Consider the following 19,175-nt stretch of genomic DNA (forward strand, 5'->3'; position numbering starts at 1 on the left):
CGGCTGGGGGGCTGGGAAGGATAAACGCCCAATGCCTGAGCCAAGGTCTTCCTACATCTGAAATATTAATAAAGTTGTGGCCAATTTAATCCCATACAACATTGTCATGAGTCGTTATTTCCCTCAGGGGCTGCCCCGGGGTCCGGGGGGACTTCGCCTGGCCGCGCAACAACTTATGCTTGTTCATATGTAGCTCAACCTCCAGTTCCCATTCACCCCAGCCACCATGGCCAATGTGTATGGATGATGGTACTTGTAGTCTAGAAATGTCTGGAGGAGGAAAGGTTTGCCATGCCTGCTGTAGAGCACTTGTCTCTTCATCTCCCAGGGCTCCCCTGTCCTTACCCTGACATGCAACTTCCTTCCATAGGCTGGACGTTTTGTGCCAACCAGCGAACATTTAGCATGTGCCATTATTTCCCATGAGTATTATTGCCCACAAGTGCATACAGTTTAAAAAATGCAACCCTTTGACCTTTGGGGCACCTAACACCAGCCCATCACATCCAAATACAATAGACAGAAGAAGAAGGAGGAGGAGGAGGAGGAGGAGGAGGAGGAGGAGGAGGAGGAGGAGGAGGAGGGGAAGAAGAAGAAGAAGAAGAAGAAGAGTTTGGATTTAATATCCCGCTTTATCACTACCTGAAGGAGTCTCAAAGCGGCTAACATTCTCCTTTCCCTTCCTCCCCCACAACAAACACTCCGTGAGGTGAGTGAGGCTGAGAGACTTCAGAGAAGTGTGACTAGCCCAAGGCCACCCAGCAGCTGCATGTGGAGGAGCGGAGGCGCGAATCCGGTTCACCAGATTATGAGTCTACCACTCTTAACCACTACACCACACTGGCTCTCTGTCATGTCATTACCGGCAGATGCTGCTGCTTCACTCCCATCTTCATGCACCTCAAAACAGACTTTTTGGATGGCTTTAGAAATGTGGACATCAGCAGAATCTGAGAGGGGACATGAATGATAAAGAGTTCGTATATGATGTGTCTGTCATTATTAATCTCAACCCTGCCTATAGAGAAGGGGGGGGGGAGGAAATCACATGGGATTGTTCAGAGCATAAGATGAGTCTCATGCAGCCATCCTGTCTGCAATGGGGCCAAGCAGATGCCGAAAGTGTGATCACAACTTGTCTCCTGCTATTGTTACCCAGTTACCGATATTCAAAACCTCAGTTCCTGGAGGTAGCATGCAGCCTTCATGACTAGTAGTCCAGTCAACCTTGCAAGGTATAGACTAGGGGTCTCCAAACTAAGGCCCGGGGACAGGATGCGGCCCAATCGCCTTCTAAATGCAGTCCGTGGACAGTCTGGGAATCAGCATGTTTTTACATGAGTAGAATGTGTCCTTTTATTTAAAATGCCTTTGCTTGAAATCTGGGGTGAGGAAAGCAAGGATTCTGTCACAGAATAATAACCCCTCACTCTTTTTATATATTTAAAAAACCCTGATATGTTTACAAAGCAGGGTGTTCCTTTGTCCTTGAACGAAATGCTGAAACACACTTTGTTAAAAGTACATGATTACAGCAGACAATAAGGACCAGAAACACAGATAAAATGTTCACAGCAGCAACCATCAGCATAATAAATCAAAGCACCTGTTATTCCAGAAAGGTCACAGCCATTATTAAAAATCTCAGTAACGTTGAGAGGCTGGATAATCTCTTTCAAGTCCACCATTTGCTCTATTTTAAACCTGTAGGAAGTGAACAGATAGAATCAGTGTTGGCTGATTCCCGTTAGAACCAGCTAGGTACAAGGCAGAGACACCAGTAATAGGTGGAGCCCAAGTCAACGAGAGGCAGAGCCAACTAATTCTAGTTTTGACCCCGCCCACCTCCCAGCTGAGTTCTACATGGGCAACACAGAAATGGAGGAGGAAGCTGACAGACATTGCTGCCCCCTGAGCTGGACGTAAGAAAGATGGCGGGGACCGGCTGAGGAAAGGCTAAGGGTGATGGGACACAGTCACCCTAATGGAACAACCTCTACAAATGTATGGAATTGGGTTGCGCAAAAATGCATTAAGGTATCCTTGGTCCACCACAGATAATTTTCTTTCTTTATGTCTCGATTTCATTCAAGCTGGAGAGTCAGAATATGGTGGGCCCTGGAATATCCCTCCCTCCGAAGCAGTTCCATCTGGCCTCCCTTTGCCAATCCCAGATGTGAGGAGCATCTATGGCAATGGGGTTTCGCAGTTGGTGATTAGAGGAAGAGGCACGGAGCCATGGCCCTCTACAAAACCAGTTGATGAGAAGGGATCTTAAAAAGTTCCAAAATATTGATCCCTTTGAGTCCTTTGGAGGGGAGGGTGTTTTACTGCTTCTGTTGTAAGTTGGATCCAAGGTCTCTTTGGTGAGGAGGGTGTTGTTGCAGATACAGTGGTACCTCTAGCTGCAGACTTAATCCGTTTTGGGGTGACGTCCGCACCCTGAAAAGTCCGCAACTAGAGTGCCTCTTCCGCACATGTGCGCGACACGATCAAGCTCTTCTGTGCATGCACGAAGCGTGTAGATCGCTTCTGCGCATGCACGAAGCATGCAGATCGCTTCTGCACATGTGCGCATGGTGAACCCGGAAGTAAACACTTCTGCATTTGCCGCGTTCGTAAGCTGAAAGTCTGTAACAAGAGCGGAACGCAGCTAGAGGTACCACTGTGCAATGGTAAGTAAGGACTCTGCATTTATCTCTGCAAAGGCTCAGACAGACAATGTCCTTGATGAGCCTACATGCTTTGCAAGATGAGAGATTAGGAAAAGCATTTTAATTTGTGGGGGAAATATAAATATATATCTAAGAAGCCGTTTATGGCATTTTAATGAGGTTTGGCTCTGGCAGTGTGACAATGCAACAATATATGTGCCTACGCAGAAGTAATTCCATTAAGACCAATTGGGTTTACTCCCATGCAAGTGGAGATGTGATGGCAGAAGATTTACTACACTGGATAGATTTTGAATTTTTCTTTATAGATATTATATGAAGGCTATGACAGGCGCATTTTGACAGTTTCATTGGATGTATTATGAGGGATATACAGTAATAAATCATCTTGATTGTAATAAGAGTGGTTGGAGTATAATAATTGTAGTAATTATTTTACTTGGTTTTTCTGCTTAAATTATGGATTGGATCTAAGTTTGTATCTTTTACTAGCATGCCCTTGGTTCCTCTTTACCCATACTGTATTTTAAAGATGAATTGGCTCTATTAACAGGCACCACTTCATTTGTTCTGCTTTCCTAGATTTTACTTTTCCCTTCACCCACCCACAACTCTTTGCAGGTGAAAATACAAGGGTGCTCATGTTTCTGTTCAGCACTCCAGAGACGATCACTATCTGAGCTCCCGGAGACCTCAATTTTTACACACTGCTGAAGACTCTTTCCCACCTACTGCTTCATTTATTTTGCACCAGGCTATTTTAAACTTCAGGTTACACATATTATGGAACCAGTAGGTCTTGCAACCTATTCTCAGCCCTTAATTCGAGTGTTCCTGTTCAGGTTTCCTGACAGACAACCAAGCCCTCCTCCAGTTTATTATGAGCTATACAGGACTCAAAGGACTCAGCCAACCATGCAGTCCACCAAGACACTAGCAACGCATGCTAACATTTAAAAACAGACACAACAGGGACAGTAAGTACAAGGGAAAAGGGGATTAAAGCAGGGGTGGGAACCTTTGGCCCTCCAGATGTCATTGGACTATACATCCTATAATCCCTGACCAGTGTGGATGGGCATTGGAAGCCATCTACATTTGGGGTGCCATCTCTGGATCAGGGGTAGTAAAAGCACGTGGGACCATTAGCAGCTTCAAGGTGCTTCTTGGGAGAATAGATGTTTCGTACCTGTCAGCTCTTAATATAGGCCCTAATTTCATTTACATTCGCTAGAGAAATTAGTAAGCACAAACTGCCATTAGCTTAAATAACTGCAAAGCTCCCAGGTCAGTAAATCAGTTTGCCATTATCAGTGTCTTAATTCCACGAACTCTTCCACAAGAAGGATTTAAGACCAAAAGGGATAATGAGGAAGGCCAGATCACCACAGAGGTCATTACATACCTTGGAAGGCTGATTTCTACATCCTCGTCCTCTTCCATATCAGCAAACCAGCTTTTCATCAGCGGGGCTGTAATGAGTTTCTCTACCTCTTCTATAGGCACATCTTCTGCTGGAAGGATCAGCACGAAACTGAATTCCTCTCCTTTGTACGGCAGTTCCAAGACTTGGTAGCTCACATTATGGTCAGAGAAATGACCTAAAACAAAGAATAGAAAATGTGCAAAAGTCTTAATTACCGAACTGTAATAGGAGAGAGGTGGCAAAACAAGAGCAAATGAAAGAGGATCCCAGAGGCTTCAGACTATTCATTAGACCCTGGTGAAGATTTACAGAGCAATCCAATCCTCCCTTGCAAAAGACTGTGGCTGGTCTGGATTGAGTGGAGGCATCCCTCCACTCAGCTCTGCCAGCTGAGCCAGCCTCCAGCTGGCTGCCAAATACACAGGCAGAAGGTCTGCAGGTGCTGCCAGGAGCGTAGGAAGGGGGCGGTGGGGGCGGTCCTCCCCTGCTGTCATCTCTGAACTGGCATCAGGTCCCATCTGTCCACCTTCCACCATGGCATGAAGACAAGACAATAGGTCACCGCACTGACTCTGCATTCTTTAACACAGGGTGAATTTTGCATATGCAACACTAGTTTTCACACCTATCTCTGCGTTGCGTCTTAAATTATGTAAGAGATGCTCTGCCAAGCCATCAGGTTCCAATTTTGCATGTATTTTAGAAATCTCTGTAAAGCGAGGTAGCCAGAGCACTTCCGAGTATCAATTTTTTGAGAGTGAGGAGGCAGAAGTCAGTGGTCGAGCATATGCCCATGATGCCCAGGGCAGGCGTGCTCCAGAGGGGAGTGGGGCGCTCTCCCAGGGGGGGGGACAAGGGGCGGAGGGTGCCCTCCCAGGCACGGGATAGTCACTCAGGTACATGGAGCGGCACACACGCCCTTCAGCCGGGGGCGTAGGCGCTCGTCTTCCAAACAGAATGAAAGGCACACCCACCAATCCCACTTCCTTCCTCTCCCCTTCCCTCCCCCCTCTGTCGTTTGCTCGCTTGCTTGCTTGCTTCCCATCCTGTCCCCTGACTGCCTGTCTCCTCCACCCTGGGGTGCAGGGCAACAGTGCCACACACACCCGTGACACCCAAGCTGACTGTGAGCCATTGGGGGAAGGGGGAGCTGCTGTGCTGTGCTGTCACGGGCAGGCAGTGCACCAAATGTCAAAACCCCCCCTCAGGGATGACACCCAGGGCGGTACGCCCCCACCGCACCCCCTTCCTCCGCCACTGAGAACACTCAACAGCATTATAAGACCAAGTGGAAACTTACTGGTTCCTTGAGTCACTTGACCACGGCTGAATTGATAGCTGCCTTTGGCCATCTTCAGTAATGGCATGGAGGCAGTTGCTTCTCCTGATAAGCTACCACAATGGTGCAGCGAGTTAAAGCATGGGCACCTCAGTCACCCAGTTGCCAGAGTCCCCAGTTCAAGACCCCCTACTGCCTTATAAGACAGAATCAAACTCACTAATAAACTGAAATCCACACATGAGTCCTTCATTTTGGAAGGGAAAGAGTTTGACAAGCTCTGCCCATGATTAATTTAACACATCAGGTTAGATTCAGAGAAAGAGACAGAAATAACGAGCAGAGATCTTGAGATGTGGAAATTATTTGTCTTGTACATGCACATGATTTAATTGGAATGTCACTATTGCTACTTCGCAATTTTGAGAAAAGCGTCCATTGATCTGCTTTGCCACTTCTCCTTGAAAGTGTCTGCATTTCGTGGAGAAAAATCCCCTCCCAAAAACCTGTCGGAATACGTTTCACGGATCCGCCATGGATTCATAATTAATTGGTTATTTTATGGGTTTTTTAAGGTTTACTTTTGGTATAATTGCGCGCAAAAGTGAAAGTGAAAGCATGAATGAATAGTGTGATTCACTTACAAGATTAATCCGCCTTTATTTTGTAGATCCGGTCATGTTCAAAGTTGTTAATGAGCGTTAAACTTGCTTCCCGCCCTTTTGGAGGGCAGCAACAGTGATTTTATTGGTTAAAGTATTAATGATGATGTCACGTTTGTTCCCTAATAAAAGGCAGAGGCACCCCGCTTAGGCACGTTCAGTTTGGGTTAGGCACGTCGTTCTTCTTATGTTCTTTTAGTTGGGTTTTAGTTGAAGTCAAGTTTAGTTTAAGGGGCTAGGAGCGGGCTGGACGGGTTGGATGGATTTTTCTTTAGTTAGAGTTAGATCGCGGAAGATCATTCGGTTTTAGTTTTAGTTAGGTTCTTTTAGGTTAGCCTAGGGATAGGCCCGCGGAAGATATTTCGGTTTTAGTTCATTTAGTTAGCCTCGCGGAAGATTGGGCGCGCAGGGTCTTTAAGCTTAGGAGAACTTAGCTTAGGGGACGAGCCTACGCGGGTTCTGCCGAAGCCACTAAAGATACAACCGGTGTCTGTCTTCCTTTGGGGTTAAAGGGGGGAGTAAAGTAAAATTTTTATTTCTTTAAACTGGTCCGTCTATTCAGAGTCAGGGTATATATTTTATTTCACGAGGCAACTTTTCTTTAAAGAAGGCAACTAGGAACTCACACACCATCAGAGTCTTCAATTGGCTTACTCATCATCCTTCAGACTGTGAGGCTTGGCCGGCGACCGTGCTCAAAAGCACGCGGAACGCTGGCCGCTTTCCCCGCAACTGGTACCTCGTGCATAACCAGTCCAAGGCCGTGCACGAGGAGCTCCAGCACCCATATCCCGACAAGTGGTGCCCCGTGTGAGGCAAAGCGTAGTCAAAAATCGCTTCCACGAAGACTCCGGTTAAAGGCAACATATCGGAAGTGGCTCGGAAACAGACATTGAGAGGTGAGGTATAACGGCCCGGTTTATCCAGGATTTCGCTGCAGTAGCGCAAATCCACCGCTTACCCAAAGTAGTGTAAATAGAAGTCGCGCGCGTATATTTTGCCCCAAGGGGTCCCCGGGTAGAGCGGCAAGGAGTTTAGTGTAAGCCTACGGGCAGAGTAAGGTCTTCCCTAAAGCCTACGGGTGGGAAGGGTTCTGGCAAAAGCCTACGGGTGCCAGGGTCTGGCAAAAGCCTACGGGTGCCAGGGTTTTCGGTCAAAGCCTACGGGTAGGGCCGGTGTCTCCCGAAAAAGCCTACGGGTGGGAGGGAAAGGTTTTCTGGCTAAAGCCTACGGGTGCCAGGTTTTTCAGTCAAAGCCTACGGGTAGGGCCGGTAGCCCCTAGTAGAAGCCCACGGGTGGGGGCGGAGGTTTTCTGGCTAAAGCCTACGGGTGCCAGGTTTTTCGGTTAAAGCCTACGGGTAGAACCGGTGTCCCCTAGTAGAAGCCTACGGGTGGGGGAGGAAAAGTTTTGGAAAAGTGTTTAAAAAATGGGCTCCTCACTCTCAACTGCTCAAGTAAAATTTTGTGAAGATTTATTGTACCTTTTGAAAAGAAATGGTCACCCTGTCTCTGAATCAGAAGTAGAGCTTTTAGTTAAAACCATTGGGGAAATTTGTCCCTGGGTCCCTAAGGAGGGAACGAAAGATTTAGCCTCATGGGAAAGGATCGGGTTAGAATTTATGGCCAACCCGAAAATCGGAATTCCTGTACAATTAGTATGGAGCAAAGTAAGAAACTGCTTTCAACAAATCGCTCCAAGAAATGTTTTGCTTAATGGAACAGTGAATTTGGGAAATACTGCTTTTAATAGTGCCCCTGTGCTGCCGCTTGCGGTTGTGCCATTTTCGGCCCCCTCGCAGCAGCCAGTTCAGGCCCCGTTGTCGTACACGCACTCGCCCTTGTCCAATTTGTCATTGCCAGATTCATTGCCGCCTGTGCCGGTGCAGCAGACGCCGTCGGCCTTTCAAGCCCCGCCGCGGACTGCCCCACCGCCAGTCGCTCAGCAGTCATCGCAGGCCTTTTACCAGCCAGCGATTTCAAGTCAGCAGCAGCCGCGGACCTCGCTCCAAGCAACGGTCCCGCTTCCTTCATTGCAAGCCGCGCTTTTGCCAGCGATCCAGCAGCAGCAGCAGCAAGCAGCCTTTTTGCCAGCAAACCCTGCTGCCCTGCAGGCCGCGCTCAAGCCAGCAGCTCCAGTTTTGCAGCAAGCTGATTTCCAATCAACAGCAATCCAAGCTTCAATGCAAGCAGCACAACAGCAATTTACCAACCCTTCAGCACCTCCAATGCCAATGCAGATTCCAAGACAAGAGCAAAGCCAAACAATGATGATCCAGATGCCAGGACTTGCAGTACAGAGCCAACAACCTTATGCTCCAACTTCAAGTCAGCCATCTTGTCTTCATCCAACTTCAAGTCAGCCATCTTGTCTTCATCCAACTTCAAGTCAGCCATCTTGTCTTCATCCAACTTCAAGTCAGCCATCTTGTCTTCATCCAACTTCAAGTCAGCCATCTTGTCTTCATAGTCAGCCATCTTCAAGGCATCCAGATGTCAAAGACTCTTTAGCACCATCTAGTGGCTCATCATTTGGAAAGCATCAAGAAGATTTAAACTCACTGATGCCACCTACAGACCCTACAGCAATGCAGCCCATCTGCAGAACCCAAGCTTTGGAAGCAGCTTTGGGACAAATAGACTTTGGTGCTGATCCAATGCACATCTTTCCAGTGATTCGTGCTAATGGAGGACAACCTGCAAGATATCAAGCCATTCCTTTTGAAACACTACGTGAATTGCGAAAAGCCATACGCGAAAATGGACTTCAAGCTCCTTATACTAGAAGTTTACTTGAAGGACTGTCCACTAGTAGACTTCTGCCATCTGATTGGAAGTTGATTCTTCGCACCTTCCTGTCGCCTACAGATGCTCTTCTGTGCCTGCAAGAGTGGAAAGAAGTAGCAGCCAGACGTGCAACGCCACTTGCCACAGAAGATATGCTCACAGGATCAGGACATTACTCCAATCTCAATCAACAGCTAGCCATACCTGATGCTGCACTTGTCACCATAGCAGACATTGTAGTCAAAGCTTGGCGCAGACTACCCAATCGCACAGATGCTAGCTCAGTATCAGGATTCGCTGCAGTTAGGCAAGGTCCAAAAGAACCTTATGGGGACTTCGTGGATCGCCTGATTGTTGCAGTGGAACGCCAGATAGAAGATCGTCATGCCAGAAACATGCTGACAAAACAACTTGCCTTTGAAAATGCCAATGATGACTGCAAGAATGCCCTAACAGCAGTTGCAGCTCGTCCAGATGCCACATTGACTGAGATGCTACGCGTCTGCCAGAATGTCGGTACCCACTCCTACAAAGCACAGCTCTTGGCAGCTGCGGTACAGATGCCACGTCAAGACAGCTCTACGCCAGTCAAGAAGTGCTATGGGTGTGGAGGCGATGGGCATTTCCGGTCGCAGTGCACAACAACGCCAAGGCCTTCTGCCAAGCCACCAGAGAGATGTCCCATCTGTCAGAAAGGATTTCATTGGGCGAATGATTGTCGCTTGAATCCACAAAACACATCACCTACCTCATCTCCAGTTCAGGGAAACGGTTCTGCGGGCCGCGCCCCGGCCCCGGTAAAACAATAGGGTGCAAGTTCAAGAACATCATGAAGGTCAACCATCCCAGAAAGGTGAACAACGCTACTCCTTATCCAGGTCATCAGGAAAAAAGAGTGATCCAGAGAGATATCTACTCTTCAGATGTCCAGAGAAAAGATGTGACCTCATCAAGCATTCAGGTTCCAGAGGTTTCATCATCTGCCTTACCTATTCAAAGGGTTCCAGTAGAGAACACAGCATTCAGTTCACCTTCTGCTGACCGCCCTTCAGTTCCTGCTGATGTTGATCCTGCTTCACAGCAAGCAATCACAGTCAAGCCTCTGATCGCAGAATTGCCTTCAACGTTGAGAAGACATCCTACTGAGATCAATCTCGCAACTCCTGAGCTTTATTCATCTTCAAATCAAGGTCAATCTGTCATTGAAGGACATTTGCCCTTGATGAAACAGCAGTGTTCAAGTTGCAACCCAGCTGATGATCACTTTCCGTGTGGCCAAAGAATGCAAGTGAGTGAGCCAGCTCCCTCTTGTGGAAGCTTAAGCATCACTCCAGTTAACAATGTCCACACCTTTGTGTCACCTCCAGCTTTTAACAATGTCCACACCTTTGTGTCACCTCCAGCTTTTAAGCTCAGCCCGCCACAACCAAACAACTATCAGGAACAACAACTTCTACTGCCTCGTGTCAAAGAAGAAGTTCCATCCTGCCAGTTTGATGCACAACTGACTGAATGCCAACGGGTTCAACAGCATCAGCAACTTTTACCAACAGAGGAACCTCAAGTTTGCCAACTCAACGCCAAGCAGCTTCAGAGTTGCCAACTTCAGCAGTGCAAAAAACCCGAAGCCAAAAAGATATCTTCAAACACTGCCAACGAAGAACAAGAAGAATCTTCTGTCCCAGGTATACCACTCTTCTTAACAGAGGACTGTTACTTTTCAAATCCATGGTTTGCTCAGCAATTGCCAACATCCATTCGTGGTCCATTCCCAGACACCTCAATTTGCCTTATCCTGCCTAGGATGGATCGCCTCCCTGCCACAGTCACACTGACTGCAGGCCTAGTTCGAATCACAGATTCATCGCAGTTGCTGATTCCAGGATTTTCAACTGTTCCTTGTGTCCTAACAAAAGGTTTGGAAATTGCCAGACTCTATTTGCTTACTTCTACGCCTACAGCTCCTGTAGACTCTTTGCCTCCTCAGGCAGCAATGGCGCTAATCAAGATTACAGAAGAACGCCCTCATCTCGTCTTAGAAATGGGTGGACGAAAGATCAAGGGTCTTCTTGATACAGGCGCAGATGTTACAGTGATCGCCAGAAAAGATTGGCCTGACCAGTGGGCAACGACTGTCACCCAGGAAGTCTTCGGAGTCGGAGGTTTCGAACCCGCCCACCAGAGCGTGCATCCGATTACCTTCCAGTCAGACTCAGGCTCCATGGTGCAGCTCCGTCCACTTGTTATGGATGTGCCTATCACCCTTTGGGGTAGAGACTTATTGTCTAAAGCAAGAACTGTTGTCCATACGCATTTTTGATGTGGGCCTTTGCATCAGCGCCAGTACATGCTCTTCCACTCACATGGAAGGAAGGACCCCCTGTATGGGTCGACCAATGGGCGCTGACGTCAGAAAAGCTCGCTGCAGCAGAGGCCCTAATCAAAGAGCTGCTACACCAGGATCGTGTGCAACCCTCTAATAGCCCTTGGAACACTCCAATTTTCGTCATCAAGAAGAAAAGTGGAAAATGGCGTTTGCTTCAAGACCTGAGAAAAATCAACGAAAGAATTGTTCCAATGGGTCCCCTTCAATGTGGACTTCCTAACCCTAACCTCATTCCTAGAAACCATCAGCTTGCAATCATCGATCTTAAAGATTGTTTCTTTACCATTCCACTGGCACCTGCAGATCAAGAAAAGTTCGCTTTCACTCTACCTGTGTTCAATAACACCAGACCAGCTTCCAGATACTCTTGGAAGGTACTCCCTCAAGGAATGGTGAATTCGCCGACTCTCTGCCAGAACTTTGTAGATAAAGCATTACAGCCTTTCAGAGCACAATATCCAGCCTTAGAAGTTTGTCATTACATGGATGACATCTTGATACATGGAGAAAAGGTCTCAGAGCATCATATTGAGCATCTTACGCGCATCCTGAACTCTTTTGGGCTTTGTATTGCCCCAGAAAAGGTACAGCGCACTGCTCCATTTCATTACTTGGGTCACAGACTGCTTCAAGACACAGCCCTGCCAGAGATGCCAAGCATAGTCATCCCAGAGTCCTTTACCTTAACACAATTGCAGCATCTCTTGGGACAGATAAACTGGGCTCGAAAGTCTCTAGCAGTTCCAACATCTGAACTCTCGCCATTGTTTTCTGCTCTTAAGGGACATACATCTCCTTCAGATGTTATTCCATGCACTTCTGAGATGCGTCTTGCTTTACAAGGGGTAAACACAAAACTGCACCAAATAGCTGTAGATCGTGTGCCAACAGCCAACTGCGCTCTTTCATGTGCTATCTTCACTACACCAAGATTGCCGACAGCAGCCTTATACGTTCCGGATACTTCCTCAAAGGTGGCAATCGTGGAGTGGATTCATCTTTCGCACACGCCTCAAAGGAATGTGTACCCCAGTATGGACGCTGTTGCTGATCTCCTTGTTAAGTGCAGAGGCCGTGCAATTCGCCTGAGTGGAAATGATCTGCTTTCCATCTACCTTCCTTTCTCTCAAGAACAAGTACTAACTTTGATTCAGTTTTCAGATAGTTTCCAAATTGCTATTGCAGATTTTGTCGGTTCATTCTTGTATAATCCTCCTAAGGACAAAAGATTCATTTTGTTGCAACAAGTAAACTATCACCTTTCATCCATGTTGGTGCTTCAGCCTATTCCCACTGCAAAAACTCTGTTCACAGATGGCTCCTCTTCCTATGGTGTCCTTGCATGGAAGGAGGATGGACAATGGAAAACTGTGTTTACAGAGAAACAACTTTCAGCACAAAGATCGGAACTGGCAGCAGTGATTCTCGCTTTTAAAACTTTCACTACAGAAGCATTCAACCTCGTTGTAGATTCTCAGTATGTATATAGACTGTTATCATCGCTTCCAGTTGCTTATCTGTCTCCGTCCATGGACGAAAATCTCTTTAATCTGTTCGCACAGCTTCAAGAACTACTACAGAGACGTTCATTTCCCTTTTTTGCTGCACACTTGCGCTCTCATTCTAACCTTCCAGGATTCCTGGTGGAAGGAAATGCAGTAGCAGACGCTGCCCTCAGGACTCTAGCTTTCTCCTTGTTCGATAATCCTGTGACAAGCCATGAAACTTTCCACCAATCAGCAAAGGTTCTACACAAGACCTTCAACATTCCAATGTCACAAGCAAGGGACATTATTTCATGCTGCCCTTCGTGCTCCAAGTCTCCTATCTGCTTGCCATTTGACGCTGTAAATCCTCGAGGCACGGAGGCGAATCAGCTGTGGCAGATGGATGTGACACATGTCCCAGCCCTTGCTCCAATGTCTAAGTTGCATGTCACAGTGGACACCTTTTCAGGTTTCATTTGGGCTACAGCACTGAAGGGAGAAACTACGAGGCACGTCATACAGCACTGCATGAGAACCTTTTCAGTTATGGGAAAACCTCAAGCCATTAAAACAGATAATGGCCCGGCCTATGCTTCTCAGGCCTTTAATGACTTTTGTGTGCAATGGAATATTTCCCTATCCCACGGGATTCCGTTTAATTCGACAGGCCAAGCTCTCATTGAAAGGACACACCTCACTTTCAAAACTCTGCTCCACAAACAGACCGCAGGACGTCACCTTCCAGCCTCGGAGATCCCTTTGGCAGTTGCAAAGGTGCTGTTCACCTTAAATTTTCTTCTCTTTCCACATAACAAGCCTCATTCCCCAGTGGATCTCCACTTCAAGAAAGAAGAACAGCTTCCTCGACCTTTGGTCCCTTATCGCCTCTTGCCTGACATTGAATGGCGAGGACCAGTTCCACTCATCACTTGGGGTCGTGGGTATGCTGCCGTTGCCCTTGAAGAAAAGGCTGTTTGGGTGCCTGCCAGATGTGTGCGCCCTTGGAGAGCTAAGGAACCAAGTTGAGAATATCCACCTTGTTGTTTGGCTGCACTAGTTTCCAGTGTCAAATGCAGCAATTCTTCAAAAGTGCTCAACTAACAGCACCAGTTGAGTTCTGGGCAGTTTGCCTTACCCTCCTACTGCCTAGGCCTTTTGTTTGCCTCTGGGCGGCCTCTGGTTCCTGGCTGCCTAGATTTGTTCCAGTTACTCTCATACCTGCACTCACTAGCAGATCACCTTGATTTGCTTGCTTAACCTCCTTTCTTCTACAGGTATCGTTGTTTCTTCAGAGCTCGATGTTTCAGTACTTTCCTGAGCTCCATGAACTTTTCCTGAGTTCCAGGACTATTTCTTCTACATGGTCATGTGTAGTCGGAGAAGAAGACGACCGGCAACTCACTCATCGTCTTCATCCTCCTCTCCAACACCATGTTGCAGTTCTAAACCTGTCTTGTACTTTATATTGTACTTGTAAAAATTGCATATTTGCCTTTGTATGCTTCTTGAAATATCCGCCTCGCATATTACATGTGTTTTCCATATAGCTTGATAATTAATGATATGGATGTTTATATATGCAAAGCTTTTCTGCAATGGTTTCCATTTAGAGCGTCACAATTTTGATGATATGGAAATGTTTATGTAAGGTTAAAAACATCATCTTTGTGCAGTTCTAGTCATAGATATATTTATACATATATGTTTTATTTCAGTAATCCTAAATCTCCACGTTGTGCTTGCAAAAGTTGTAGTTTAAAAATGTGGTAACATTTATATGCCTTATTTGAAATATTTCCTTTGGTCAAAGAATTGGTCATTCTCGGATTTGTTCAAGATATATATGTCAAGTCTGGTGGCGTCCTACCCTTTTGGTACCCCTATTTACTTTAAAGATTCCCCCTCTATATGCTACCTTTTGGCAGTAAACCAGGTTCCCAGCTTTTCCCTTCACTCTGTTTCCTGCTGTTAATGGGAGACCCTTATGTAGCTGGTTTAATTCCCATCTCGTTTCGCTGGAAACCCTTGCGTAGAAATCCTCATCCTGGCTGGGACACCTTTATGTAGGTAGCTTAAATCCCCTCTTATGGCGAAAACCACTTGTACATAGGTGGCTTAAATCCCCTCTCTGGAATCGGACCCTAGTTCCCCGTTACCTGTGGTCGCTGTGGTAAGTCCAGAATCTAAAGTTCCCTTGATTCTGTAGCCTCAGAGCCACAACCCCTTTATGTTTCCTTATCCATTTTCCTTAGTTTCCAAATAAAAAATTAAAAAAAAATGGGGGAGGGGTCTGGGTAGGCCATGTAGCCCCAGCTCTAGTTATACTTTAATTTTGGTTCCCGGATCGGGACCTCTCTTATGTTTGGGCAGTTGTTATCCGTTATTCTTAATTTTGGACCTGTATCAGGTCCTCTCTTGTGTTTGGGGAGTAATTTGTTGTTTTACGCTGCATGCGAAAGTATACATGTTTATGAGGTGATTTGTTGTGTTACACTACACATTGAAGTATATATTTATGCCTAAAAGGTTTACAGTGTATCGGATCGATCACTTTTTATGTTCGGCTAGTGGTTTGTTATTTTCATGACTTTATTGCTACATTATTGTACAAGTATTTCCTCCGATGAAGGGGATGAATATTGATGGTGTTGCTAGTGTTTATATCACAGTTTTGATGTGGACACTGTTGGCACTGTTGATGCTCTGCCCTTTCATGTCGAGTTCTATATCTAAACAAATGGTAATGTTTGTGTCAGATAAATGCTTATGATATTTCTAACCTTCCTTTTTATATAACTAAATCAAAATTAATTTAATTTAAAACAAAAAAAGAAAGATGATATGTCGGAATACGTTTCACGGATCCGCCATGGATTCATAATTAATTGGTTATTTTATGGGTTTTTTAAGGTTTACTTTTGGTATAATTGCGCGCAAAAGTGAAAGTGAAAGCATGAATGAATAGTGTGATTCACTTACAAGATTAATCCGCCTTTATTTTGTAGATCCGGTCATGTTCAAAGTTGTTAATGAGCGTTAAACTTGCTTCCCGCCCTTTTGGAGGGCAGCAACAGTGATTTTATTGGTTAAAGTATTAATGATGATGTCACGTTTGTTCCCTAATAAAAGGCAGAGGCACCCCGCTTAGGCACGTTCAGTTTGGGTTAGGCACGTCGTTCTTCTTATGTTCTTTTAGTTGGGTTTTAGTTGAAGTCAAGTTTAGTTTAAGGGGCTAGGAGCGGGCTGGACGGGTTGGATGGATTTTTCTTTAGTTAGAGTTAGATCGCGGAAGATCATTCGGTTTTAGTTTTAGTTAGGTTCTTTTAGGTTAGCCTAGGGATAGGCCCGCGGAAGATATTTCGGTTTTAGTTCATTTAGTTAGCCTCGCGGAAGATTGGGCGCGCAGGGTCTTTAAGCTTAGGAGAACTTAGCTTAGGGGACGAGCCTACGCGGGTTCTGCCGAAGCCACTAAAGATACAACCGGTGTCTGTCTTCCTTTGGGGTTAAAGGGGGGAGTAAAGTAAAATTTTTATTTCTTTAAACTGGTCCGTCTATTCAGAGTCAGGGTATATATTTTATTTCACGAGGCAACTTTTCTTTAAAGAAGGCAACTAGGAACTCACACACCATCAGAGTCTTCAATTGGCTTACTCATCATCCTTCAGACTGTGAGGCTTGGCCGGCGACCGTGCTCAAAAGCACGCGGAACGCTGGCCGCTTTCCCCGCAACTGGTACCTCGTGCATAACCAGTCCAAGGCCGTGCACGAGGAGCTCCAGCACCCATATCCCGACAAAAACCCACACATTTGAAACGGCAATGTCATGCCAACACTTCTGTGCTGTGGTTCTCAGTATGGGGTGAACTGCCACCAGAAGATTAAAAGAAACGACATTAACAATTTAAAAAGAAACGAAGAAAGGAAGTTTTAAAACGGCACAGGATAGAACGCGATACTTGTCACAGGGAATATCCAATAATTAACTGCACTGCTATTTTTCTTTTTCTTTTTTAATAAAGGAAGGTGCCAGAACTCACCATGAACACCTCCCTCATTCTCTTAGAATGGCAATGGCGCCAGTGGCATAGCAACAGGGGGAAGTGGGGGCGGTGCGCTCCCAGTGCCACGACTCCGGGGGTGACAAGGCATGCGGTTTGCTGGCAGCGGTGCTCCAGCGCCATACGGACGGTGCCGGGATCCCCTGCTCGCGGCTGCAGCAGCATGTAGAAGATGCTATATTCGCGGCTGCAGCCACAAGCAGAGGATCCCAGCCCCATCCGTATGGTGCTGGAGCGGCACCGCTGACAATCCGCTATGTACAGCGCATGTGCGGTGTCACTACGTTACGTAGCGTCGCTGTGCATGCGTGCTACGTAGCAATGCCCCGCCACCGGGTGCATGTCATGTTTGCCACTCCGGGTCCCTGAGCGGATTCCTACGCCACTGAATGGTGCCCACCTGAGGGGTGCCAGAACTAAGTCCCTGCGAGTTCCTCTTGGGAAAAATCCCTGAGTGACTGTAATAATGGTAGCTTTGGGCAACAGGCAGATAAGCACACAAGAACTCGTGGTCCTGATGCAAGTAGGCTCAGAGTTCAACAGAACCTACTGTACTTTTCCATGTATACGTCTATGTTTTTTTTCCTTTAAAAATCATGCTAAAAAGTGGCGGTCGTCTTCTACATGGGTAGTGCATAGGGTGGGTGTTTGATTGGTTGCTGCCATGGCTGTCAGTGGCTATTGTGCATGTTATTGGTTGCTGCATCAATGGGTGGGCGGGAGGGCGATTGGCAGCTTCTGCCGGCAATAGGACAGACAGGAGACGGATTTTGCAATGTGTGCAGGTGAGCGATTTTCAGCAATCCCCTCTAAAGCTAAACAACTAAACAACCCTGGGTAATCCCACCTCCAAAAAAGCTCAACAACTCTGTGCCATCTCCCCCCATTTTCTTAAATTTGAGTCCCCAAATTTGGGCGTCTTATAGACAGACAAATACGGTAATTCGCTGATCTGAAAAACAGATTGGAATATAATTAACCTTCAGATTTTACACTTCTCTAAATTTTCGTGATGCAATTCTTGTCTCCAAAAGCGTACCAGAATGCATTTTTTAAATGTCTATTTTAAGGTAAAAGGATATTGAATACATATTTTGTGTTAAAATACATAGTTACGTGGGTGTTTAGATATTATTTTTGTATAGATCGGTTGTTGTTTTTAAGAATCACACCATGGTGAGGAAATGATATGGAACAGACTTAGGTATAAACACATGAGAAATCAACCCAGAGCAGAAATGGACTGATCTACACACCCATTCATACAAACTCATATATATGCATGTGAAACCAGGTGGGATGTCTGAATTACCAAGCTTTGCCGTGTGCTGAAGATGCATCATCGGTATCTCAGTCACAGAACCGTCACTTTTAGTGAAAGGCATCAAACTGGTGTCCTCTGCTTTGAACGTCTGCTTCCAGTCCCCTTTGAAGAAAAGGGCATTTACCAGCAAAAGTCTAGTCAAGGGACCAAGGTCGCCACTTGCCACGAGGTTCCTGATTTTACCTGCACAGAAAGAGACTGTCACTGTGTCTAGCTGTTTCTCTAATTGGCCAGGATGCAAATTAAGATAAAATAAGAACCATAGCATAGAATCTCAGAATTGTAGAGTTGGGACCCAAGGGTCATCTAGTCCAACCCTCTGCAATGCAGGGATCTCAGCTAGATCGTGCATGACAGATGGCCATCCAACTTCAGCTTAGAAACCTCCAAGGAAGGAGAGTCCACCGCCTCTCATTGGAGTCTGTTCCACTGTCAAACAGCTCTTACCTCTGTCCATTTTAATATCTATTTCAATAGGCTTTAATTATATATTATGTTTGTTTGTTTGTTTGTTTGTTTGTTTGTTTGTTTGTGTAATCAAAAATAATATATTTGGGGGAATATATTTTTTGGGAGGGAGTTGAAAAGAAATTTAAGACCAGTTTGGTGGGGATCATAAGTGTGGTACTTATTAGGTCTCCTTGGTTACTATTATGGCTTATATGCAAAATGTCAGATTACATTAGTGAAATGAACATTCCATGCTGGGCTGAATTTCAGAGCTAAAATATCTTTTTAAAGGAGGATAATTTGAACAGTCTTAAATTGCACTGTGTGCACAGAATTTCCCAATATTTTTTTTCTCTTTTATTCACGTGAATGTGCCTTTAACTCCAGGGCTAGCCCAAGGCATTTTTCCGCCTGAGGCAAATAACAAAATGGCGCCTCCCCCAGTTGCACCTTCCTTGCACCTCCATCTCCATTACAGCTGAGGAGAGCAAGTTAGCTTAGGGTATGTGTGACAAAAGAGGGGAATGGACAGGAACTCAATGTCTAGGGGCGCTGCTGCGGCCACCCACTTTTTGCCACCTGAGGCATTTGCCTCAATCCACCTAATGGTTGTTTCCACAAGCTCTGCCCTTTGGGGAAAAAAG

The 19,175-nt window shown here is 46.0% G+C and overlaps 1 protein-coding gene across 1 annotated transcript in view; it reads right to left on the reverse strand.

Moving 5' to 3' along the window:
* The window catches only part of SERPINI2 (serpin family I member 2), a 49,255-nt gene that overhangs the window by 16,630 nt on the left and 13,450 nt on the right, over window positions 1-19,175 (reverse strand). Inside the window, exons 4-7 of the mRNA XM_033150588.1 lie at window positions 18,070-18,264; window positions 4,081-4,276; window positions 1,607-1,704; window positions 864-950 (exon numbers count right to left, since the gene is read on the reverse strand). Of these exons, the coding sequence (XP_033006479.1) occupies window positions 864-950; window positions 1,607-1,704; window positions 4,081-4,276; window positions 18,070-18,264 (576 nt within the window). The remainder of the gene's footprint in view (window positions 1-863; window positions 951-1,606; window positions 1,705-4,080; window positions 4,277-18,069; window positions 18,265-19,175) is intronic.

The sequence above is a fragment of the Lacerta agilis genome, chromosome 5, assembly GCF_009819535.1.
Source record: "Lacerta agilis isolate rLacAgi1 chromosome 5, rLacAgi1.pri, whole genome shotgun sequence".
Lineage (NCBI taxonomy): Eukaryota > Metazoa > Chordata > Lepidosauria > Squamata > Lacertidae > Lacerta > Lacerta agilis.